Here is a 25,954-nt window from a genome sequence, read left to right on the forward strand (position 1 = left end):
GAGATTTTAACTGGAAAACTGCCCAAGTGGCCTACATATTCATACATACCATGTTCACACCATAAGACAGTAATTGAAATAGAGTGACTATATGGAATGCATATTGGAGAGGAAATTTGATAATGTCTTCTGGAAAAAGCTTGTTGCATGAAATGTTGCAGATGAACAGTGTCCCCTTCAAGGAAAGTAATTAATACTGTACATATTTTAAAATATTAAAAAAAAAAAAAAAGCTGGCAACAATTTATTCCTATAGTTTGCTGTGCAGCACCAGAATATAATGTATTCTTGTTACCATTACTATTAATTATTTTTATGCCAATGGAACTTCTTCTGCTAGAAAAAAAGGTGAAAGGATTTCTTTAAGGACATACTTTTGACAGCACACTCCTTTAAGGATTATACAGGAAGATGGGCAGTGGTAATGGAGAAGACCAACAAACAACAGTGATGTGTAACTTAAGAAGGGGCATTTGTTTTGTAAACTGCATTCCCTTTATCACTGACTATTCTGTAATGCAGAACAGAGCTGACTATTCTGTAATGAAGATGAAGTGTTTGTGTGAAGGTTCCACATGGAGACTGCTGTTCCAGTACAGCTTTTGCAAATTAGAAGCCTGAAGTCAGTAAAGTGGCCCAGACATTATACTCTTGCAGGAAAAAACTCACTACTGCCTATTTGTTTACCACAAGTATGTTTCCCAAGAGCTTTTTCTTTTTTTAATATATATATCCAGATTTTTGGCAACTAGCTCAGAGCACCTGACTTCAATAAGTATAATTTCTCATTTGAGAGACCAAAATTCTATGAGTGGCCATTTGACAAAATACTTATTTCATACTGCATTGCTTTACTTGACTGGTACTGGATATAATCATTCATTGTTATCCATTAAGTGACTAGAGTAGTTAACAAGCAAACACTGCCAGTAGAATTACTGTAAATAAGGTTCTATATATTTCAGATTGCTGGGCTATAATTAAGGCATTTCACTATTTTATACACATTTCCTTAAGCAACTCTTTCTCCAGTTTTTATTTATAGATTTGCTGTTTGCATTTTAAGTTGTTGTATTCAACGGGGAATTAAGTCAGGAAAACTCTGTGCCTGCTTTAGGACTGATACTGAATTAATTACTTCAAATCTGAATACTCTATTTCTCCTGAAGTTACGTGCAGAGCTCATAGTAGAAACATTAAGGTCAACTGCATTTCTTATTTTAAGAACATGGATTTGCTGACTTGAATGCTGATATGGCATCAGGTTCTTATATCTTGATGATCCTAAGATTCCTCAGTGACTTGTCCCTCCTCTTCTTCAGGAATAAAGTAGTGAAATAGGCATTTTGCAGTACGTGTGGACCACAGCACTCAGCCTGCTCTAGAAACTCTTTTGTGAAAAGTTCTGATAGGAAGAGAGTCCTAAAATACTGATGTCTCTCCCTAAAGGTAGTAAAAACATGATAATCACCTACCAGAAGCCACAGTGCAATGTTGACAAATTTGTTTGTACAAGGGGACCAGAAATAAATGTAAAAATTTACACTCGGATATTTTTTGCTGTATATATTCTAAAGCTCCCCCATAGTTATATCTTCCTTTGTTAACTGTGATATCAAACACTGAAGTGAGAAACATATTCTTTCTAGTCTTTGTAGTCTTTCTGGGGGTGGAGAAAGCAGAGCAAGGTTATTAATTTGGGGGACAATGTCAGTCCTGCAGTGCAAGTTTTCAAGTAAGTTCAATGACATCCACCTCTCATATAATTTTTCATCTTCATTGCCTTACATGTTCATTCCCAAAGTCCTCCAGAAAGCTATCAAGTCCTACCTCATTCTTTGACATCCTGTTGTGAAGTCGTGGTATCAGTACAGGGCACCAGTTGTCCTTCCCAGCAGCACACTGTGATCCCTTTCCATAAAAGCAGAATACATGACAAGAACTGTAGAAAGCTCCAGCTTCCATGTACCTTTCCTTCATCATTCACCCACGTGGAATCCCCTCTTCTAAAACAGTGCTTAGTTTTCTAGTTATTATTAAAGACAAAGCTTGCAGAAGGTCACTCAAACCTTCTAGACCTGTAGGAAACTGTAATTCCAACCACAGACATAGAAACTGCCCCAACTTTGAACTAAAATATTTTGAGCCTCACTGAGTAAGAGTAAATCTGTGTTCCAAAGCAGAAATCAGCTGAGTTTCACTCTGGTCAGACTCCTCCTAATGCTATCAACAGTGAGTCTTACCCACTTAAAACTCATCAGAGTGCCTAACTTCAAACTAGCCCCATTGTACAAACTGGATAACTTAGACACTTAAAAACACAAATGCAAGTTTGTTAAAACTGAGATGCTTAAGGTTAGGAGATGATAGCCTACAAAGAGGAGATGTTAGAGCATATGGAGGGGAATGCCATTATTTAGTAACAAAATTGCTGAGAAGAGCTGAGAGAGTAGAAAAGCACTCAATTAATTCCATTATTTTGGAGTATAACTACAGAAAAGCCCTCTTTCAACAAAATGAAGTAGCAGAAACAATTCAATAGCTGTTCAATCTTTTTATTCGTTGATTTTACGATAAAAATGGGTGTGGTCAGTAAAACTCCCCCTCCAATGGAGCCCATAAAACTCCAGAGAGCCTGAAACCTCTGTGAAGCTTTGGCAAACTTCTCAGGAAATAACATAAGAAGCTGTTTTCTGGTTCATCTCACTATTTCCATGCTTACACTGATGTAATGGGAAGAGTGACACTTTGCATATTTCATTAGGACACGTACAGAAGTTTAGTTCTTAATTCTTAGAAGCTTTGTTCCCCCAAAAGTGGTCTCTGAAAACATCTGAAATCTCTCAGTCTCTGACTCTCACTACAATGAAACCTCCAGCACTGAAGTCCAGTGACACTGCACGGTCAGACACCACGAAAAGCCTTAAATCTGACCTGAAACTCATGCCAACATTCCCCTTTTGGCACATGCAGTACTCGAGGTTTAAGAAGCTGTGGGCACAACAACATGACTGATGGTCAAAGGGAATTACATCTTTAACTTTCATGTCCCTCACATGCTGTACATTACCCAAGCACAGGTTAAATGATGAACTTTGGAACTTCATATTCAGCAAGAGGAATACAGTGGGTGCTTCTAGTGTTACCAATCCATGTGGGTAATGAAGAGCTGCTGGAGCCTCATGTTCCCACACCAAGTGTGAGGTTTCTGCTTCTTAGTGTCAATCTGACCAAGGGACATGCACCCTTCTCCACATTTCTCCACTTCCATCCTGAGGCAAGCTGTTAAGTCCCAGACTCTTCCAGCTTACCTGGGGTTACCCTATGGAAATGTCCCCTCTCTACTTTAACTCCTCACCATTTTGCTCTTAAGACTAGACAGGGTGAATGAAGAAATACATCCCTCCAAATTACTGTTATTGAGGCAAAAAGGATGCCCTTCGTTGGCAACAGGGTTGCAAACTCTAACTCATCTCTTAATGAATTCCACATAGCCACACATTCTACAGCCAGTGATGTGCATTGTATTAACGCTAGTTAAACAGTAGCAAGCTCTATAATCCATCGGTTACATCTGATCCATCCCTGACAACATTAAAGTTGATTTTCATAACTTTCTTTTGAGGTACTGAGTAAATTAAGGAAAAAAAAAAAAGAAGACATAAAACTTCTGAGTGAAAACAGTGTTTTTCAAAAATTGTCCACTTCACACCAATTTTTAGTATGGAATTATGGAATTTTTTGTAACATAAAGGTGGATCTGCTTGTCCAAAACCATGAAATCTATGCATACTTAGGAGACATATTTCAATTGTTAATAATGTGGCTGGGTTATAAAAAGAGCTAATCCGTGTTTTAAATTGTTCATCTGGAAATTTGGATTAAGAGGAAAAACCCTACCAGTTTTTATGTTTTAGAAAGCAGTACCAAAACACTAAACTCTTTTCAATTCAAAACAAGAGCCAAAATCGATGTAAAAGCAAATTTTAAATTGCTTCTGGCTGAGTAGTCGTCTGCAAAGCAGAAGGGGTGGGAGTACCAAAGAGTTTTCAATGGAAATACCGAGAAGCTTTTACTGTAGTCACACTAACAAGAGCTGCTATCATGAAGTAATAACATTATCCAGAAATCTTTGTTCATTACCTCATTCCTAATGACCATCTCATTTCACTTGAGTTACTTGGGTCTGATGATGGGGTTAACGAGCGAGGAGGTGTTTGAGTGGGTGTGAATTAGGGGCGCTGCTAAAATAGAAGCTATTTTAGCAGTTCTATGTTTAATATAGTCTGAAGCTCAGTAATTTTTTTTTCAGGTAAAATACTCACACGTTCCAAGGCTAACACTGGCTTTGGCAAAGCACAGATAATACCTAGACTTATTCATATTACACGGAGTATTACAGAGGAACTCATGCTTCTTATTCCTTTTCTACCTCCGTCATTCTACCCACAAGTCTAATATAGCAGGAATGCTAATGCTTTAATTTCCTGCCTTCAGAAGTTTTCCTCCAAAATTTGGATATTTTCAGCGACCACGACAGCAAACATTGCTGATAGCTCCTCTCCCCCCATCCCTGTGCTCCACAAGCCATCCTCACATACCGCACAGCAATCCATTACAATATGTTCTAACATCTGCCTCCTCATATGATGTACGACCTATTTGATTGACCCTTCTTATGCTGCTCCAAGACTGGCTGTTCATTGCAGTGGGAGGGTGAACAGTACTCATTGCTTCTTCAGTTAGCAACTGGTAAATGTATCTCCGTTTCAGGAAAGACTGGGAATGTCAAGCAGGGATCCTCCTCACTCCCCTCCATATAGCAACTCCATACAGTCCCTTCCTGTATTGCTATCAGGGATGGCGCTAAAGGAATCCATAACAGTCCAGAACAGGGAAGGTCTCTAGTGGGTCCTCCCATCTAATCGCTAATATATGAAACATTTCTGCCAATTAAATTTTTCCGTGACAAATATTAACACTACCCAGTGTTTGTGACTCCAGCGTGGGAAGCATGAATAATGCAAGAAACAGTAAAGTCCTCCATTATGCTGGGATACTTCTTGTTTTTGCCAAAGTCAGCAACTGTAAAATATCTCTTCTCAACTTCTCCAGTTAACACCATGGCATAATGCAGGCCTTTGGTCAAAGTGATCCCTACAATAAAAGCAGCATCTAAAGTAACATAAAAACACTTGCCAACATCGCAGGCATTAAATGCAATTCTTATTCTCACCATCTATATTTCCATCATGTATTTTAACAAGATTAACGTATTTCAGGACCTCTGACAATTTTCCAAAGTCATCTGGCACGAAATGGGATGAACATGGCTATGAAAATGTAGGGAAGCAATGTACTGAGACCAGCACAATGGGATATCTCCTCTTCCCAAAGACAGAAAACTCAACTGACATAGGGAAGCTACACATACTTGGCACTTAAAAAGTCATCTGCACTGACTCCAACTCAGTGAATTTCCCAAATTCCAACCACTACAGATATACAAAGTCAGTTGGTTTTGAGGTTCCATGTCCCAACAGCAATCACAGAAATATTCTGACTTTATGGTCCAGCACTACTTCTTTACTAATGGGAATTGCCTGGGCAAATGAAAACAAAAACTGAACCACAGTAGAAAAGTGACACAAACTGGGAATAAGTGGGGAATCCACCTGACCAGTCTTGAGATAATCACACTCATCTCCCTCTGTAAAAACTAAAATGGAAACTGAAACTTTATGCCACATAAGTTATACATGGTAGACATCCATGGCTAAAGATGATTCTTATCCCACCATCCTGAGTACAAACGAGGATAAAACTAGCTAGTCTGTGCTCAGCATGTCTGTGTCATTTTTTAAATTTCATGTCAGCAGCTGAATTTTTTTAAGAGAAATATATCTGTCCTCTCTGAAACTCATGGAAAACACACATTTCCTTTTTTTCTTGTTACACAAGTCACATGGAAAGCGACTTTGTCTTCCTCAAAGCCGTACAACTGGTGAGGCACACAGCTACATTTTCAGCACAGAACATGTGGGAAAGGGCATATAACTCCCCCAAAGTTGCCTGCAAATTACTTTGGATTTGTGTAGAGAACATATATGTTAACATAAAGTAGAGTGTGAACCCAAGGAAAATGAAGACAAACACTGACAGCTGGCCAATCTTGCCCTTCTTTACTGTGTTTGCCTCAAATATAGTATGTTTGTAAGAATGTGTGAAATACTTCTGAAAATAACAGTTATACTCCATTTAGTTTTAACAAGCAAAGGAACATACAATTTACAATCCTCCTCAGAAGGATCTGATTTAGTCAAATTCATGGAGAGACATCAGCAAATTCCCAGAAGGAGTTAGAAACTTCACTTATTCGATATCTTGCGAATTATGGAACATGTGTGTTTCATTCGGATTTTTTTCTCACACGTCCAAGGTTATACTGATTTTATAAATTATTTAGGTTTAATTTTTATCTTCAATTTAATGTTTCAAAAAGAATCAGACCAACGCTCACACCATACAAGCTATCTTTCTTCCAAAAGTGGGGTGTTACCACATTTCAGACGGACACTGAACACCAACTACAGTTTCTTTTTCCAACCAAGGCAGGATGCAGAAGAAGGAATCTTTGTTGCCTGCATCCCAGCAGTGACTGGCAGCCAGCCTTTCTCATCCTCCTCCTACGGAATTTTGAGAAGGAGATTCACACTGTTAGGATACAACGGACATATGCTGCAGGGCTCATCCCCAATTAAGTAAGATCAATTATGGCAAGTTAGATCTTCGCCCTTCAAATACACTTCTATTATGCAACTCTAAGCCCTGTCCCCAGTATTTAATATACTGCAAGCACAGGAAGGATCCACTAGAGCTTCCCATTGCAGAAGAAAGAACTTTGACTGGTAGACAACAGTCATCCTGAAAGGCCTTGTGCTTCAATTTGCTGTGTGGGAAGGATTATACTGATTTTAATAAGCTTAGGATAAGCAACATCATAGAGGATGTACATCACAGATTTTCTCATGAGATTGAAAATATCTTACCTTCCATTATTGTTTATAATTAGTGCCAAACTGTTTCCTTTAGAACCACTGTTCTTACAGATGATACCTACCAGTGTCATCACTGACAGCCTTTTAGACTTCTGACCCTCCTTGAAATTAAGGCATTGTAAGAACTGTAAACTGCTTTGACTAACAAGACTGGTAGCCAGTAGGATATGTTCAGGGACAGTAAAATGTGCAGGATTACTTGGCATTTGCAGATATGTGGGGAATCCCTTGCTTTACACCACCACAGTTAACTGTAACCTCTTTGACTTGAACTGCCATTTCTGCAGTAGCTGAACCAAGCAACCCCAAAGGCAGTATCTGTTCTCATTGGCCTAGAGGAAATCTAAGTAGTTGTCAGTGGTATTATCCTTCCTCCCTCTCCCCCCTGCTTGTCTTCCATATTCCGATGGCTGTTTATGAGCTCAGCTGTCACTCTTTGCACCAGGGAAAGATAGATGGGACACACCAACCCCAACCTAAGTGACCTTTGGATGTGACAAGATTTTTAGGTCAGTCCTGCTAAATGGAAGCCTTGGTGTATCGAGGCTCGCCTCAGGGTGAAATTTCCAGTGAATTTATTATCTCCCAATGCCCTTTGGACTGCTTCCCACCATCAAACACCATGGCAGCACTCGGAACAGGAAGAAATACATTAACTGGAATCTGATCGTTTTAAAAGGTTACAGCTGCCCAAATATAATTTAATTTCATACTTGCCCTTTGAGGGTTTGGTGTATATTTTCATTTTATGACTGCAAATGATAAAGCTCTTAAGATTCCAGGCAATAAAAAGGAAAAGGGGGGAGAAAGTATTTTAAGGGTTAGAAGTCTATTCAGTTCATAGTCAATGAGCAAAGTGACAAATCAGCGTTTTTTTTAAAAATCTAACATTTCCTCGGTTTTTAGTAGTAATTTCTCTCTACACTTGAGGGGAACAATATCTTTTAGTGAAATCAAACCTGTAATGCCACCCAGTGTGATAGGAAACTTTTGCTGTGCAAGCACCTACCTATCTTAGATCCCTTAAGGACCTACTTCAGAGCAGCAGTTAATGTGAAGTGAAATGAAGTAATCTGAATGAACTGATGCAAAAAAAAAAAAAAATCAATCAGACTTGAGAAAATGCTTCAATCTAAGCATAATACTTTGAGTTTTAACTGAGTAGGCCATAGTTCCTTTCAGAATCTCTTCTCCTCTACCTTCTTCTGTCTGAGCTCAGGTCATGTATACGGGTCCATCTTCCCATGGTCACAGAGTAGGATAAAAATCAGGGTACTTAACACTGGTTTTGGGGCAGCACTGAGTTTGGTTGGAGTCCCACACCTATGAGACAACAAAATTCTAAGGGATGAGTATGAGGGACATGACATCCTAGTACACAACACAAAATGCTGGGAAATTATACTCATTCTCTCTTTTTTCCCCTCTTAAAGTGAAAGGAGTCATGATACACTGAAACACAAGCTACTACACAAATGTGAGTTTGGTCAGCTTGGACTAAAGGTAGGAAATGCTGAGTACTCGTGTCTTTCACTGCATCCAGTGAAAACTGAGTTACCAAATGAACACCACCTCACCACCAAACACCCTGATACAATTTTGATGACTGCTTCCTTTCCACACAACAAAACACAGAAAAAATAAAACAGCTGTGGAAAGGAGGAAGGATTAAGTGTGAATGTTGCATATCCTATTTTCAAAGCCACCGTAAGAAATTAATTATTGATGGGCTCCCAAATCCCTTAAGGGCTCTTTAAAAATCTTTCCCAAACACACACTGATATACACTGTCTAAATTACTTTTGCCACCAGTATATAAGACCAGTGTTCAGGAAGAAGTAAGGCTGCCATGATAATGGGAATGGGATAAGTAGGGTTGATAGGCAAGTAGGATGGATAGCCCTAAAAGGAACCATATTCCAAGGCAACTACTGGCACAGCAGGACAGCAAGTTAAATGGAAGGTATAAACACATGATGTATGAGGGAGGCGGTTCTGCCTTCTTTATTCTGCTCTGGTGAGACCCCACCTGCAGAGCTGCATCCAGCTCTGGGGTCCCCAGCACAGGAAGGACATGGACCTGTTGCAGTAAGTCCAGAGGAGGCCACTAAGAGGACTAGAGGAACGGAGCACCTCTCCTATGAGGAAAGGCTGAGAGAATTGGGATTGTTCAACCAGGAAAAGAGAAGGCTTCAGGCTGACTGAATTGTGTCCTTATCAGTACCTGAAGGGAGCCTACAAGAAAAATGGAGAAAGACTATTTACAAGAGTCTGGAGTGACAGGACAAGAGGGAATGGCTTCCAACTGAAAGAGAGTAGGTTTAGATTAGACATTAGGAAGAAATTCTCCACTGATGGAACTGAACAGGTTGCCCAGAGAAGCTGTGGCTGCTCCATTGCGATATCCCTGGAAGTGTTCAAGGCCAGCCTGGTCTAGTGAAAGGTGTCCCTGCCCATGGCAGAGCGTTGGAACAAGATGATGTCCAAGGTCCCTTCAAACCCAGGCCATTCTATGATTCTTAACCTAAACACCAGTAAGCCCCACGTCTGTAAACACTGGAATACTGAACAAATACCAACGCAAAACTACTGTGGAGAAATTAAGTGATACTTAAGGACAGTTTAACCTACTATAAAATGTAGCACACCTCTTAGTGTTTCTACTGTGAATTTTGTAATTTTCAGAAGTTCAGAGTTTAATGGTAAATCAACACCAGAGATAAACTAGGACTTCAGCCATGTAGTTTAGCCACATTCAGCTAGATCCATTTGGTTCCCCTAATGAAATAAATATGCTACTCTATTCCATGATAATGGCCCAAAACACTATCACAAGCTGCAATGTTTTGGTGTATTAGTGGAGAACACACTGTTAAATTTTGGAAAGAGTGTTTTGTGCCATGGAAGGGAAAAGAAGAGCCTGGAAAAACTGGAAAAGAAAAAGAAAAGGCTTTGTTGCCAGATATGATTTTTGCACTCCAGTGTGGAGAGAGGAGTAACCTGCAGATGGACACTTCACCTTCAGAGGGGCAGAGAGCCACTGGCTTTGCTGCCCAGGCGTGCTGAAGGAAAGCCAGCTTTCCCCAGCACAGCATCCACAGGGAGGCACGCAGGGATGCTCCTGTTTGGGCCCCTGAGCACATCAGGCAGGGGCACAGGTACCACCCCTCGTGGCAACCCACATCTCTGAGGGAATAACCTCCTTCCCTCGCACACAAACTGGCAGCCCCAGGCCCCTTTGGGAGAAACAGATATTGTACCTACAGGAAGAAACTGAAAAAAGCCATTTCACAGCAGTCCCCAAAGACAATTTGACTCCCTCAATATGCCACAAACAGATTGCCCCTGTCAGCCGCCGCTGGTGCAGTGTGTGGCACAGCTGTGGTTACTAAAGCAAAGTACAGCTTGCAGTACAGCAAGAAACCTCTGATGTAACGCAGCTTTTAAATAGCGAGAGCAATCACTCTAAACAGCAAGACATGGAGGTGCAGATGTAGTTGGAAAACACTTTTAAAAAATCTCACTTTCTGCTACCATAGAGCATTTGAAACTTTCTTACTGCTTTCCTATGGTATTGATAATCATAGGACACTGATTTCAAAGGTTCTCCCAGCTTAAAAACACACACTGTCTTTTAATTTTTTTTTCTTTCTTGTATTCTGCTTTTCGGATTGATTCGTATTTTTTGTCCATTGGGGAACGACACTTAACACAGAGGCTTGCTGACAGCCTTGCTCTCCGTAACTCCAGAGTTTGCCAGGCTCCGAGATAGATGCCTTCATAAATCTGCAGTATATTTCTGGTGGGGTAAGTTATCTGTGATGTGACCACTCTCTACGGCTAAGGGGTTAAGGAATGTAAATCCAGGAGTCTGCAGGACTTCTCTCCTCACCTGTACAATTAATGGAAAGGAACAGAAACAGACCACTGGTAACAATGACAAAAAAAATAAGGCAGTTAGGTAAAGTGAAAGGGATACTTAAAAGCTAGTCTAGGAATTAGACTCAAACTTCAGAGGTCAGCAGAACTCATGCAGGTTACAAAATTTGGGAGCTAGTCTCAGGGACCTCAGAGCTACGGGTACAGTTGCCTCCAAATTTTATTATTTAGATTGATCTTACAAAATCCACTGGAGCTAAAAACATTAAGCACCTCTGAAAGCAGAAAAGGAGTTTGAGGAAACTGAACCTAAGTTTTGGGGAAATAACTGTACTCTGACTTAACCTCAGAAGCAGGCTTATGCTATCCAGGCACAACAGAATAATTAACACTCTGGAAGCTACATCTCCAGATAGGATGGTTCAACTGATGATTTTGGAAAGAAAACAAACACAACAAGCATTCTGACTTCAGTGGCTTGTTGTCTAATGTTTACATCTACAGTCAACAGTAAATAGGTATTTCATAGTTTCAAACTGTGCCTAATATTAGCCTCCATTCATCAAAGGTGCTCAAATATCCTGGCAAGGAATAAGCCTGGCAAGGAATCAAACTTAAGAAAGACAGGTTAAGAATAAGAGCACAAGAACTTTTAATGGCTTTCACTGTTCATGCCATGTACAGTTTATATCACAGATCAGTGACACGCTCCCCATGTACATATTTACTATTCTGTTTATTTCTATCCTATTCTGCCTTGCCAACTGGAAATCACCTAAACTCTGGAGGAAAAAGAATGGTCATAAACAAGACTGCAGTAAGAAATAAGACATAAATCAAAGTTCTTACACATTCATAGATTATACCAATCTGCATCTAACAGCAATCCATGTCATATGACCCAGGTACAACAGAGCTAGCAAGATCTCAAGGGAGAACTTGTGCCAAGTTTAAGGATGCATACAATGCAGTAATTTAATGTGGACCTAAAGAAGTAAGTGTGTGTCAGTAAGTAGTTAGTTTGTGTACGTGTATGTGTTTATCACTGTTGTTATTTGTAGCATTGTTCCTCAGGCACTGAAGCGTGTGCACGTCAGTGATTTCCAGTTTTCCTGTGTGTTTGTCTGTCATGGCATTCTGCTGAGGCACTGTAAATATACACTATTGGCAGAGCTCAGCATAAAGACAATGAACTCCAAAAATATTCAGAAAAAATTCACTAGTCTGACTGCAGCTTTCATGTTTTACAGGAGGCCTGTAACCCCCCAGTTTATGGTTTCAGAGCGAGTCCCCCCGCAGCCAGCCAAGCCCCACTTGGTGTGGTTTCCCGCCCTCTCCCCCCGCCGGACAGTTTGCTCAGGATTATACAATCTGATTTGCATGATTATATAATCTTCTTTTCAGCAACATCCCTCTGAAAAGAGCAAACAACATAATAGGAAAACCAGTAGCATAAGCCAACTCTTTCAAAACCCAGTGTCTGAAATGCGCAAAGGGCACAAAGTAGGGGAGAAAAAAAAAAAAGAAAGGGTTTTTTTTTGTTTTGTTACCAGATTTTTCATACAGACCTTGCCAGGGAGAATCAATTCTAAACAAATGTAAATCATAAAACACCGTGTTCTGTGAAACACAAGTACTTCACAGGTTTTCTCTGTTTCCAATATAGGGAGGGAAGCATCGTTTTAGTTATCTCAAGGTGTATATATAAAAAGGTTGCTGTTTACTTCTGTTTCAACAGAAGTTACTTCAGGGAAGTATTCTCAAATGGTCTTTTGCCCACCCTGATTTAAAACACTGGTGGGCAGGTGCTGCCACTGCCGCTGTTTTGACACTGTTTTTGCCCTGCAGCTGGTTGAACTCACAACGTCGACACCACCACTCCAACCATCCGAAGTCCTGGTTATATCACACAGAAGTATAAACAAAGTCTTAGCTGATATATATGCCTCCACTTCTCATGTCTTATTTCATACACTTCAGACTTTGTCCTAGACAGGACGTTGTGTAAGTGAAGACTGTCATATTCCAATCTGCAAACAGGCTCTTCTGCTGGCTGCTAAAACTACTTATGATGTCAGTTACTTCAGCAATATTCATCTAAAATTAATGCCTTATAAATAATCAAGGAGTAATCTGCTTCTGTCTGTCAGGCTAACCCCAAAAAGAAAGAAGTGTAACATTTTTGCAAGAGAAAAGAAATTAAGGATGACCTGACCTCACAAGCACGCTTGCCAGACAGTTACACACTCTTTCTTGCATGACCTATTTTTCCCTGCTCACACCACGGAGACATTTCAAACAAATGCCCAGTAATTCAGACTGCTTGAAACACAGAGGGTTGCCACCCAAACAAGGCAGTTGGGCATCTTCATGGCTTTGTCGGGTTTCCAAAAGTTTTTAGTGACTTGTTATCTCCTTTCAAGTCGAAATAGAGCTCTGTGTAACTAGTCCATGAAGGCCAATGTTAAATGTCACACTTTTCCAGAAATCAGGGTACTGGGTACGGATCATGGCCTACCATTGTGTTGCAGTGTGTGAATGACCAATATGAAAAGCATACTGAGTACATACGTGGGGGTTTTAGTTATAACACTAACATAAGGAATAACTTACAGATAAAGGAAGTGTTTATAGCTTAAGTAAGAGTTCCTATAGCCTACGTTCCAAAGCTGGAATAGTTTCAACCTGCTTTTGAAAGATGCTCAATACTACTGCCTATTAAATTCCTGTGAGATTAGAGAACATCTGTTTCTATTACTGGAATCAGATTCTGTACCAGTTATCAAGATCTGCATCAGCTGTAGCACGAAATACATAATACCCGTGGCTTTTCATCTTCTCCATTTGAGAACAACCCTCTTAGTAGAGACAAAGACCAATGTATCATGACATAACAGTCTATCTATAATAGGTTAGCTTCTCTGAGACAACTTTTAGATCCACAACAGGTTAACTTGTCTGAGACACCTTTTAGATCTGTTAAAAGTATTAACAGTTCCCTAGCAGAAAATCACTGAATTATGCTACGATCAGATATATAAGGTCACTACAAGAAAAAGGCACAGAAACAGTCACCTTTTGCTAATTCACAGAAGTCAAGAAGATAAGAGAAAGCTTGAGGCAGAGAAGGAAAAAGCAAAATGGAAACAACGCAAGTGATGAGGTGAAAGAAAAATAGGATAAATGCGCGCATATGGAAGACGAGGCAAAGGATTTCGTTTCCTCATGCTGGGGCTTAGATGTAAAGATACAAGAATATGAAGCTGAATGCTGGTAAATAGGAAATAACAAGGAAAAGACGCGCTATTTCCACTGTCCAAATGTCAAACGCCAATGGGAACCCAGGGGGTGGGGGGAGGAAGAGTAATTGCTGTATAAGCATCTTGTAACAGGTTCTTCTTAAGGCAGATTCTTGAAAACAGCTAGGCTCTGATGTTAGCCCATATGGGCTCAGGAAAGTCAGAGAAAATGCTGGCTGCACCTTTTCCAGGCTATTTGCATATGTTCTTTAGTATGCAGAATGTCTCTGTATGTAATTGAATTGTTGTTTTTGCCTCTATTAATACATATGCAAATGAGGTACTACTGCAGCTGTGCTGTATTAATCATATGTGTGCTTCTGTCTGTCTGCCCTGCAGGCTCAGGGTCGGAGGGAGGGGGAAGAGGGAATTCAGTCTCTTTAACCTACAAGAAAACTCACTCATGCAGACAGAGGTCTGCTAGCAAACAGCAGGCCCGAGTTACAACTGGAAGGCAGATAGGCTGGTCATTTTTCAGTCTTTTTTCATTTTTCATAGATATGGATGGAATCTGAAAGTTATGCAGAAGGGACTGTTAATCTAGATAAAATGAATATGCTACCACTGCTAATTCTTTCCCCTGGAGGGCTGAGGAGGGAGTTATAATCTGACAACTCACAGAGTAGCCATGATATTGTTTTATCATGTGTATTTACTGCCTGTAAATGTCCACTGTGTGTATGTTCACTCACAGTGCTCAATAAAATACAAAACATTTATATGTAGTCCGCTGTAAAGACTGTCTCTAGTAAATTGATTGGATTCTGAAAAAATGTGATGTGATCAAGCTTTTCATTCAAATCTATTTTGATAGAATATATTGAGTTTATTCATAACATTATATAAGATTACATCAAAGGCAAGTATAGGCTGTTTAGACACCAACTACAAAGCACATTTTACCCACCATGAACAAGATTTATTTGAGCTGGTATGTTCTGTGGTTCATGCTTTTACACAATCTATCACAATCTCTAGCTCTCAGCAGGTATCCAGAAAGTGAGGACTAGTTGCATCCCGGTGTTGCAAGGTTTGCTTTTGAGCTAATTGAGAGGAACTTTTTCCATTTAAAAACATAGGGATTGCTCAAAAAAGCCTTTAGCAATCAATAGCCCCTCACCTCACACCTTATATATAGTTTAACAAATACTTTAAAATCATCCCTAAGACTTCATTAAAAAAAAAAAATCTTCTGAAGTTCAAATTTTTTGAAGATAACTTACCCCACACCCAGAGTGATCTTTACCCTGTTTAGATGGTCATAGCTTCATTTACATGGAGAGTACTGGGCCTCACATTTTTCTAGTTGAAGCACCCTGGTCTTCACTGATCTCTTTTAAAATGGCCATCTTGGCTATCCATTTGCAGAACAGGTGGCAACAAATTCCCTTACAAAGCCAGAAAGAAGTGCTAGACAGAAGTAGGGAATATAGAATCTGCATAACACACCAATTTAAAAAAAAACTATTTCAAAGGGCATCTAACAAAAATGTATACATATTATGTTGCTTTATTACTCCTATTATTATCATTATTTGCGATGGCCATCAGAAACAGCACAGTGATACACTGAGCTAATGGCAGATGGACAACTGCCATCTTTTGGTTATGCTAATGAGAAATGTCACTTTTCATGTGCTTAGTTGTTTTTTTTTTCCCCAGATGTGTGGGCTCGCAGTGAAAAACTAATTCTACTTTTTTTATGCTTAAGTGGATTGCATGAGTATTATAATACTGTAATTAAACTGTGCACTAATGATTCATTCCCTACAAATTAAGTCAGAGTCCAATTAATGAGAACAGGTGAAGTAAAAAAGCAAACAGTGAACGGATACTAACTCTCACTGTTGAAAAGCCAGCTTAGATGGTATTTAAAGGAAGATACTACCCAGCAAATAGAAAGAATAACCTTCCACTGCCAAGAAACAATTTACCTTCTTGTAAGCAAAGAAGTTAGAGCAATATCTCAAAGAGGTCATGAATGGAGACTGCAGAGTAAATGAATAATGAATAAAGTATTGCCACCTTTTGGGTACATTCTGTAGAGACAATAATGGGGGATCGGACTATTCTTCCCAATCAGAAATAACTAATGTCTTTGCATCTCTATCAAGTTGATTCCCCAATATAAGGAAAGAATCAAGTTTTCAGTATTCAGATGCATCACTACCACTACAGTGTTCATACAGTTTTTTCAGGGTCTTCTTTCACACATTTGAGGTGTTGTAACACTGGAAGGCCAACTACTTAATCTGGTCAAAACTGGTTATGTCTACAGATTATAGCAAAAAATCAGTTAAGAGATATGCACTTCCCCCCCCCCCCCAATTACATGTGCTTTACAATTAATGCATGAAAATATCACAACATCTCTTTAGGAGCAAGGGGAGGTTCTGTCAAACAAAACTGAAGGAGATACTTCAGAGAGATAGGTAGAAGTGGTAAGTAAAGAGACGTAGCTTTCTTGCAATGGTGCAGAAGCCAAGAAGGAAGCTGGTGCGTAAGAAAAAAAAAAAAAGGTATCTGAACAGGTAGTGCTCGTGCTTTATTTTTGTTTCATGGGCCACAGATGTTTTATGGAATACTCATAGGACCACTGGAACAGTCTACCTTTTGATCAGTCACTGTATACCTCTTAAAGAGCTCTATCCTTTCCATTTCCTTCAAGCAAAACAAACATGGAGACCACAGAGGATCATGTGACCCTTAAGATACCTAGAAGCAAGGTTTCCAAAGGAAAATTTGTAATGAGAACACCTAAATAACAGCCAGACAAACAATTCTGAAAAGCCCTCAAACTCCAGACAGGTTTACCTCTTCTCAAAATCAAGCCACTTATGTCAGTGCCTGCTTGTGGCCCAAATTCTTCCAAAAAACGTGGTCCAGAGTATGTATACTAAATTCCATTTCAATTCAGCCCTTGGTATGATTCTTCCCACATAACTAAGAGAATAGCGTTGTAGTAAGAAAAATTAAATTGACCCAAGTACGTAACAAAGAAAATGGAGACAAAATAACCTGGCCAAACTATTTTTTCCAGATATGTTTAGGGTCTGAATTTACTCATCATCTTCATAGAAATAGCCAAGGAGAACAAATCAGGAGTTTTCTAACAACTGGTGTTCAGAACTGAGACCCAGCTAAAATGCTTTCAAACTTGTACACTGACCTGAGGTTCTCTTGATTCATATAGTGACGAGTTTGGTCATAATGCTGAACGAAACCAAAGTAATTAGGATGTCCTGTTTCATGCTAAGATGAACATGGACGAAAATCTTTTACTTTGGAAAAAAGTCTGCACTCCAAACCTTTTGGGGTGGTTTTTTTTTCCAAGAGCAGATGTTTGCAGGAAATCTGTATTACATCAGACTGCTATGCTGTTTTGACAGGACACAAAATGTCCATACAGTAAGACTACACGGGCAGCTGTCATTGTACATCCAGCATGATCTTTCAGTGTAGTTATGGGTATATACAGCATTTGTATTACTGCCAATTAATCAGTCGTTGTCGCTATCTGGTTATCAAACAAGCAATCTGGGAAATCTGAACCATTTGCACTCCCAATGGTGTGGATTCCTATCAGTTTTCAGATCATGCAATCAGGTCCTTTGTTTCCTAATGCTCAGAAAGCATGCAGGAAATATTTATTTTTATCAGAAATGATCAGATATAATTTTATACTGAATTTGCTAAGGCTTCTGAAATCATCTCTTTCATACTAGCAATGCCCAAGATGACTGGTATTAGAATAATCACTTCAATTTAGCTTGTGTAAAACTTGTTACATGATAGCTATGCTTACAGCTTTGAATGTTGATCTTCAAGAAAGAGGAATTTCATTCCCTCATCTGCCAAACCATATAGGAAAACATTATGTTCACATAAGGCATATAGCAGTACTTTGAACTCACTAGCCTTAGTCAGTAGAACACAGCAGCAAGGCTGTGTTCAGTTTTGTTCTTGTTCATCTGATACAGGATCACCATGCTGCATCCCTCCTGAAGAACAAAACTATATGATATTTATGATATTTTCTTATTAATACTGATTGTATTTTCTTATTTTTTATTATATTTTCTTATTAACATAAGAAACTCAGATGCTAACTAAGAGGCATTTTACTGCCATGAGAGTGTATTTTAAAATGACACTTCACACAACACTCAGGACTGAGTCTTCTCATTAACAGAAGAAATCTAAAAATTATTTTTTCTCCAAATGGCATTTATGTCATTGAATGTAGGAATGAGTGAATATGCAGTGCTGATAGATAGCACTCTATCAGAGGACAGGTTCACATTTGCATCGTGTTAGCTCCAGCTTCTCCAACACGGCCCCATCCATCTACTCCTTTTGCAACATCTAACAATATAAGTTTTAGTTTCCATTCTCACTGAGTCATTAGTCTCTCTGTGAATACTGAAAATAAAGGCAATCACGTATGGCTAATTGTGGCAGATATCAGATGACAGAATCTGTATATCCCAGTGGGGACTCAAAGGCACGGAGAGAAACGGAGGGCTTCAGATTACGAACCCGTCACTGGGAATCAACAGGGGATTTCAAAATGAGAGATTACATTTTCACTGATAAAGAGTTTCCTTGCCACTGGAAAACAATCAGGTGTTAGCTGTTCTTCTATAAATACAGTGTGCATTTCATTTAGAAAAAGAAAATTCAATTTTTGACAACCAGGGATAAAAAGGTACTTCCTGTTGATCTCATGGTACACTACTAAAGCCATGACCCGACTTAAAATTCTCTAATGAAATAACAAAGATGTGTTTATCGCTACACAAACAAACAAGAAAAATTCCTTGGCTTTGTCTTCGCTACGATAACGTTGTGTACTGAATTCTGCTGGGAGCAACAAACTGAGCATTGTGTTAGGTCCTTTGATTTCCCCTGAAAACCACTGCTTTAAGTACACAAAGTCTGAAAGATGAGTGATAGGGAGGATAGAAGAAGAAGAAAAGAAGGAACATTGTACTTTCCTGACCTTTTACTGTTTGATGACCAGATGACAGAGGGTTTGTAGGGAACACTGTGGTTATATGAATGCAGGGGAATGTCTGAAGTAAGAAGAGTTCCCCCTTGAAAGAGACTGTAATGCCATTTAAAGGTGGGTTTGGATCAATTCTTCATAAAAAAACATCATGAATGTTTCTTTGTGACTCAACAAAGTCATCATCATCACTGAGCTGAAGTGGATTTGTACACAGTTTGGAAGACATAATCTTTCTAGGTTAGCAGCTACACCAGATTCAGCTCCAGTCATGTTAGCATAGCTGAGTGACCCTCCTGAGTACCACTGTATGGTAAAACCTTTCTTGAAGTGCATCTAGCCTGACTCTTTCAAATGGCACCAGAAGTTAAGCAGTATGTCCAATTTCTAGTAGACAGGTTGCACTGATAGCTGAAAATAACACTCGAAGAAGGACAACTTTAATTTTTTTCCATCATAAACATACCCTTAGAGGTTGCGTCTGAAAGATTCAAGGGAGTCTACAGAGTCAGTAATTTGAACCTTTACCACTGACTGGCTGCCAAACTCTCCCTTTAATTCCAGACTAAATAACATGCAGCAAAACAACATAGGTGAATTTGCTCAATATTTTCATTTTAATGTTCTTCACTGCACAGAAACAAGAGGCCTTTGAGGTTCTCAAATTTTCCACAACCTAAACTCATCCAAAGATATTTATGAAGTCAGTCACACTTGCACAAAGCCCACCTTTTAACAAGAAAACTGACATTGTGATAAAGCCTATTTTAATCAGAATACTTCAGCCCACAGCATGCATAGATACAGCCCAAAGATGGTCCTGAAATGAAAGTAAACCATTCTCCCAACTTACTGGAGCACTGACAGATTATTTTAGGACTAGCTTGAATGAAAAATAAGAATTACACTCAGACCTTTGTTTTCTCACTGCTAGCTAGCTCCATGTTTGTTTTTCCTTTTTTCCCCCCTTTCTTCCATATGTCTGTTCATGTGTGTTTGGCTATTATAAGCACTTTATCAATACTGACGTTACTCCTCAAAATTTGTTTCAAAGGGATGACTTTTATGGCTCCCATGATTCTTAAGCCGCCTACGGTATTTGTAACTCACAGAATCAGAAACTAACACACAGACAGTGTAGCTTTTCATACAAAGGCACAATAGGAATGAATGTATTAACCTCTGTGGTGCATGGAATGTGTCAGCTTACACACTGGCAGCTATTTCTGTGAAACTCAGCTAACTTCCGCTGGCTGTGTTAAAATAAAATAAAATAAAATAAAAAAAAGATCCTCCCCAGAACTATGTCCCACGCTCTCGTACGCTGGCCAAACAACTGAAATATCTGATGTCTACTTCATGCTGATGTGGGCCAAACAGAGTTTGAGAATGCATTTCACACGTAATGGGTTATAAACACTGAGCCTTTCCAAGCAGGTATAAAGCTCTGCTGTTTCCATGCAACTTGGCAAATAATAGTGAGTGGGGAGACGCATTTGCAATTGAGAGCATGGTGTGGTTTTTTTTTTTTCTTGTTTCTAGAAAAGAGCGTCAATCCAGATCACGGAGAATTACAGATGATTTGGATCTCGGTTTCCGTTTAGTCCCAAATTTTACTCAGCTTCATCCTGCCAGCAAAGCATACATTGCAGGTAGCAAAATCCAAACTGCAGCAATGGACATCACATTTGCTTAATTCCAATGACTTGATAAGGGTTGTGTGGCTGATCAGGAATACCTGAGGAACATCTGCACTGTTGTCATTAAGACCTATGGTCACCCTAATACTTTCAAAATTTAAAAATATCAGCAGTTTGAAAATCATATACATCTGGCTACCAGATCTAGTCTTCAATGTGGCTGAAAAAAAAATTCTTTAGTAGCTTTCCACCTGTTTTCTAATTGTCTATGTTAAATTAGGATAACCACTAATTATCTGCACTACAGCAGTACCTAAAATGTTTGGGTACCATAAAACACTGTAGGAGGGGCCAGTCATTGCTCTGAAGAGCTTATGGTCTAAAAGGACATAATCATGTAAACAACTTTTAAGCAGTTTAAAAGTGCTTGTCAGGACAGAGCTTTTCTGCCTGACAATCCATTTCCTTTTGGTGGTTTACACCTAGCCAGCATTACAGCCTGCATCAGAAGGATCTAACAGAAAAGTGTCCTGGTTTTGGCTGGGATAGAGTTGGGTTTTCTTCTCAGTGTGTTCTGGATTTAGGATGAGAATAATGTTGATTACACACTGATGTTTTGGTTGTTTCTAAACAGCACTTACCCTAAACCAAGGATTTCTCATTTCCCATGCTCCACCAGCAAGAAACTGTACAAAATGCTGGGAGGCAGCAAGGCTGAGACAGCTGACCCAAAGTGGCCAAAGCAATATTCCATACCAGAGAATGTCATGCTCAGTTTATAAACTGGGGGGAGTTTTCCTGGAGGGGCTGATCACTGCTCAGGGCCAGGCTGGGCATCAGTCAATGGATGGAGAGCAATGGTACTGTGCACCACTTGCTTTTCTTGTATTTTATTTCTCTCTCTCTCTCTCTCCTTTTCATTACATTCATTACTATTATTGTTGTTATTATCATGACTCCTACTGTATTTAACTTTATTTCCATTAATAAAATGTTCTTATCTCAATCCATGGGTTTTACCTCTTTTTTCCCTGATTCTCCTGTCCCACTTTCAGAGGGGTGGAGTGAGTGAGTGGCTGTGAAGGACTTAGTTGCCAGCTGGGGTTAAACTGCAACAATAAGAGAAGCAAACATGCCACTATGCAGAAATTTAAACTACAAACCTAAAAGTAGTTAAATTGACAATAAAGACACAAAACCCGTAACAAGAAGTTCCTGGAAGGTAAAAGGAAAATGTGTATCATTTGACGATTCTTTTGCTTCAGATGTAAATTTAACGAGACAAGAACAGCCCCAAACCCCTGTTAATTGCATTATGTTGCAATGGAAGAGAAAACTGGTTTTCATATTTACTTAACCTTTGCCTCTTCTGCATTGTGCTGGGACTTACCTGCAGTTGGAGTGGGCCTAAGCCTGGTGTTGCTGCGGCAGCAGCTGCCATGGTAGTTGGGATCAGCTGAACGGGGTAGGGGTCACCTAAGTAAGAGAATAATAGAGGCGTCAGCACCTTTTATCTACTCTCCACCTGCAAATTAAAGTCCTGCATTCACTCTTTCCAAAAGCCTTCTTTTGTGTGCCTTGTTGAGGCCTAATGAAAAGCTCTATTGTGCAGCCTTTTACTAACACTCTTTTCACAATTCTGGCTGAGAGAGGAATGTGAATAAAAGGCACAAGCAATTAAGGCGGAAACCTCATCCTTTTTCATGATGTATTTAGGGAAATGGGAAAAAAAAGTGCACATTGATCAGAAGGCTGCACTTCAAAAAAAAGGAAAGAAAGAAGATGGGGGTGGAGGAGAAGAAAAGGAAAACAGTACAACCTTGATAAGATCACAGCATTAGAAGGGGACAAATTTACAAGCTTGTCCAGAATATGAAGTTAACCAAACTCCACTTGCTGTTAGCAAACTGAGCCTCACGCGGAGCAGAAATGGCACTCAATTGACTACTCTGCTTTCTTTCAGGTGAGGAAAAAAAAGCACGTGAAGTTAAGGAAATCAGATACAAGCCTCTGAAATCCCTGCACTGACTCCACTTCATGACTTGGGATTCAATTTTGCTTCTGAGGGAAAACTACTTCATTCTTACTAAGAACTGCATTGTGCTGGATGAGATATAGAGACCCAGTAACGGTTTTAGGAAAAATTGCAGTCATTTATAAGGGAAAATTACCTGAGATGACAAAAATTGAGACGGAGACTGGTAGGTTTTAATGTTATGGAGTGCTCACTTTTGGTCACTCCTTACATATCTGATTTGTTAAAATAAACTTCATACAAGCCCGTGCCCAAAACTATTAAGACAACTGGTAAAAAATAATTAAAAATGTTACAGACATCATATTGCCTCTCCAAATGATAAAAACTTTAAGCACTTTCCACTGAAATAAGGCTCATCAGAGTATTTCTGTATGTCCCTATGTTCTGGTGACATGCATGCTTTCTGTAGCATTAAAACAGCCACTTGAAATGAGACTATGGAAAGGCCAGAACACTTTATCAGAAAAATCTACCTAAGCGTTCCTGTACATTTTACTAGAGAGGCAGATTAAAAGTTTTCCCCTTCATTGTACTTTTTTGAATGAACAGGGGGAAAAAAGACAAGAAGGCAATGCAGGGTGTTCTGTACAAGCACTATTAGTTATTGTTGAATTAAAGTTTAAATGTTATCAAGCCTTAGTTACAGGAAACAGAAAACAAAGGGAATGAAATTTATCTAATGATTTTTCAATGTTAGAAATAAGCTGAGTTGGTGTACACACATTCAGGAAAACTGCTAATGTGTTTTCTTCCCTTTTATAATGCAACTTTCTTTACAGAGATCTTTTCATTCAAGCATTTAGATCTCCTGTTAAGAATTAAATAGCACAACTTCTAAAATGAAGGGCTAGCAAAAAACTGGACTGGCAAAGCACTTTAACAGATAACTTAAATTAAGTGTGCATGCTTATATTTAAGAACATCTTAACTAATTCTTTGCTGACTGAAACTTCACAGCCTTTCAAGGCCTACCAGCCAAGCAATGGGAACCCAAAGGTCCACCCAGGCATCCCCATGCACAAATGTCTTTGCATCAGCACCACGCCACAAATTCTCTATTTATGCCTGTTGATGGGCAACAGATTTCCTGACTTGCTTGGTTGTTTTTTCTCCCCAGAGGATGCCATTGTTCTACACTTCCCAATTTTACTTTGCTTTAACTGAGGCACCCATTTTCCTTGTCATATCATGGGCTGAATTATTAATTTCTCTGACTTGAAATTTTCTGAAGAGTTATCTTGTAACTCAAGCTGTGAGCCTTAAACATGTGAAGACACAGAGAAAAAAGAGATGGCAGTCAGAGAGTCAGTGTCAATGGTGTTTATCTGCTTCCATACCACGAGGAGCCCAAAGGCTAATCTCAGCAGAATTCTGAAAGTTTCCTCTCTAGAAGGGGACATTTTGATCAAAAACCAGCCATTAGAGAAGATAAAGTTTAAAAAAAAAAAAAAAAAAGAATGAGGGAAAAGTTTCTCACCAGGACACTGATTCTTACAGCCAATTAAAATTTCTAGTTTTGAATGACTTGTATTAAAACATACATATTAAAAGATAGCTTCCATGCACTGTCCCACGTTCGTCTTCTCTCCACACACACGTGTAAGCCTCAGCCCATCATGCTAATTTATAAATCCCACTCTTGTCACCTTCCTAAACAGCCAGGCAGATTCTCATATGCTCATCTTTTGTGGTAATTCCTATCCTTTACGGTTCATTTGGTAGAGGTATCGAGGAGACGCTTGTGAGAGATGAACATGCTGAAGTCCCCATGGCCACAAGCGTATCCCAAGGCCACATGCATGGTCACAACCACTTGCTTTGGAAGTGTATGCAATACTTCTGGGACTCCTACTAGAAAGCAGCTACTACACCAATACATGCTAATGTAGCTTTTCTGAACTCTAAAGCAAAAACTCAGATTCATCCTAAAACAAGATTACAGCCATGCAGAGCTAGGCTCGCCTGTCTACCAGATTGGTTTTTTTGTTAGCTCACTCTTTAAAGGATTTTACATTTTTTCTACTGCTCCCCAATAATTTTAACTAACAAAAACAGCAAACAAAAACAAGAGGCTTCTGCAACATATCATGAATCCTTTCACTGTTATGGTTTGGTAATACCCTCTGCTATCTTGTGGTTTAGCACAGGAGACAGATCCCAAAAGAGCAAGGAATATGCTCAAACACTGTGCCATGGTGGGCACTCTTCAGACAGTGCCCTTCCCAGAGAAGGTTTTGGGTCCCTGTCCATATTCACATCACACAATGCAGGAGCAACTGCCACCCTCAAAATACTAACAAAGGTCTCAGGTCTTATCTGATAAATACATTTCTTGTTGTTTCTCTAGAACATGATACATCTTTTTACTATACTTAAATTTATTCCCACAGAATGAAGTTTTTGATTGAGCAGTTTTAGCTAATTCTGAAGTCTGGGAAATGCATGTCTTAACTATTTCATTACATCTTCAGTAAATATCTTATTTTTAGATGTAAAGAGAGGCTACATTTTTTTCCCAAGCTTTAGGAATATTTCAGGAATGTGAGGCGAGATATACAGTTAATAGAAATAGATATTTCCCAAGCCAGTCAGAAGTTTGCACAACTGAGGACACCAATAAATTCTCAAACAACTACACTACATTTCCATTTACAAAATTCACTATTAATCTACTAATGCATGCATGCAGTAGTGTATCTCCCTGCATCTCTCAGCTACCAAAAGAAACATTTTGTGCAGTTCTTTCATGTTCCAAACTGCCTCTTGTTATATGTGAACTTTTCTTATAAACAAAGCATCAGAGAGAAGTTTTGTTGCTGTTGTTTTTCTTTAGTACCCTATATGGTAAAATCTGGAGAAGATCAAAGGCCAAGATTTTTACTGTGAGAACAAGTTAAAAATTATTTAATTAGCTGATGTATTATTCCCTAATATATAATTATTTCCCAGCTACTCGGTGACATCACGTTGAAGAACAGAATTATTCGAGGCTGACTACATGAAAAGAGCACATTATTCACTGGTGACGCAGC

General features: G+C 39.2%; 1 protein-coding gene across 19 annotated transcripts in view; it reads right to left on the minus strand.

Annotated features, from left to right (window-relative positions):
• SOX5 (SRY-box transcription factor 5) overlaps positions 1–25,954 on the minus strand; it is a 638,539-nt gene that overhangs the window by 69,690 nt on the left and 542,895 nt on the right. For 12 of the 19 annotated variants that reach the window (XM_050323666.1, XM_050323662.1, XM_050323669.1 and 9 more), the window contains 2 exons: positions 22,275–22,360; positions 1,831–1,911 (listed from right to left, as the gene is read on the minus strand). In XM_050323666.1, the coding sequence (XP_050179623.1) occupies positions 1,831–1,911; positions 22,275–22,360 (167 nt within the window). The remainder of the gene's footprint in view (positions 1–1,830; positions 1,912–22,274; positions 22,361–25,954) is intronic. The other 7 variants (XM_050323679.1, XM_050323678.1, XM_050323677.1 and 4 more) reach the window with 1 other exon arrangement.

The sequence above is a fragment of the Myiozetetes cayanensis genome, unplaced genomic scaffold (genome assembly GCF_022539395.1).
Source record: "Myiozetetes cayanensis isolate MyiCay16 unplaced genomic scaffold, myiCay2020 scf3, whole genome shotgun sequence".
In the NCBI taxonomy this organism is placed as follows: Eukaryota; Metazoa; Chordata; class Aves; order Passeriformes; family Tyrannidae; genus Myiozetetes; species Myiozetetes cayanensis.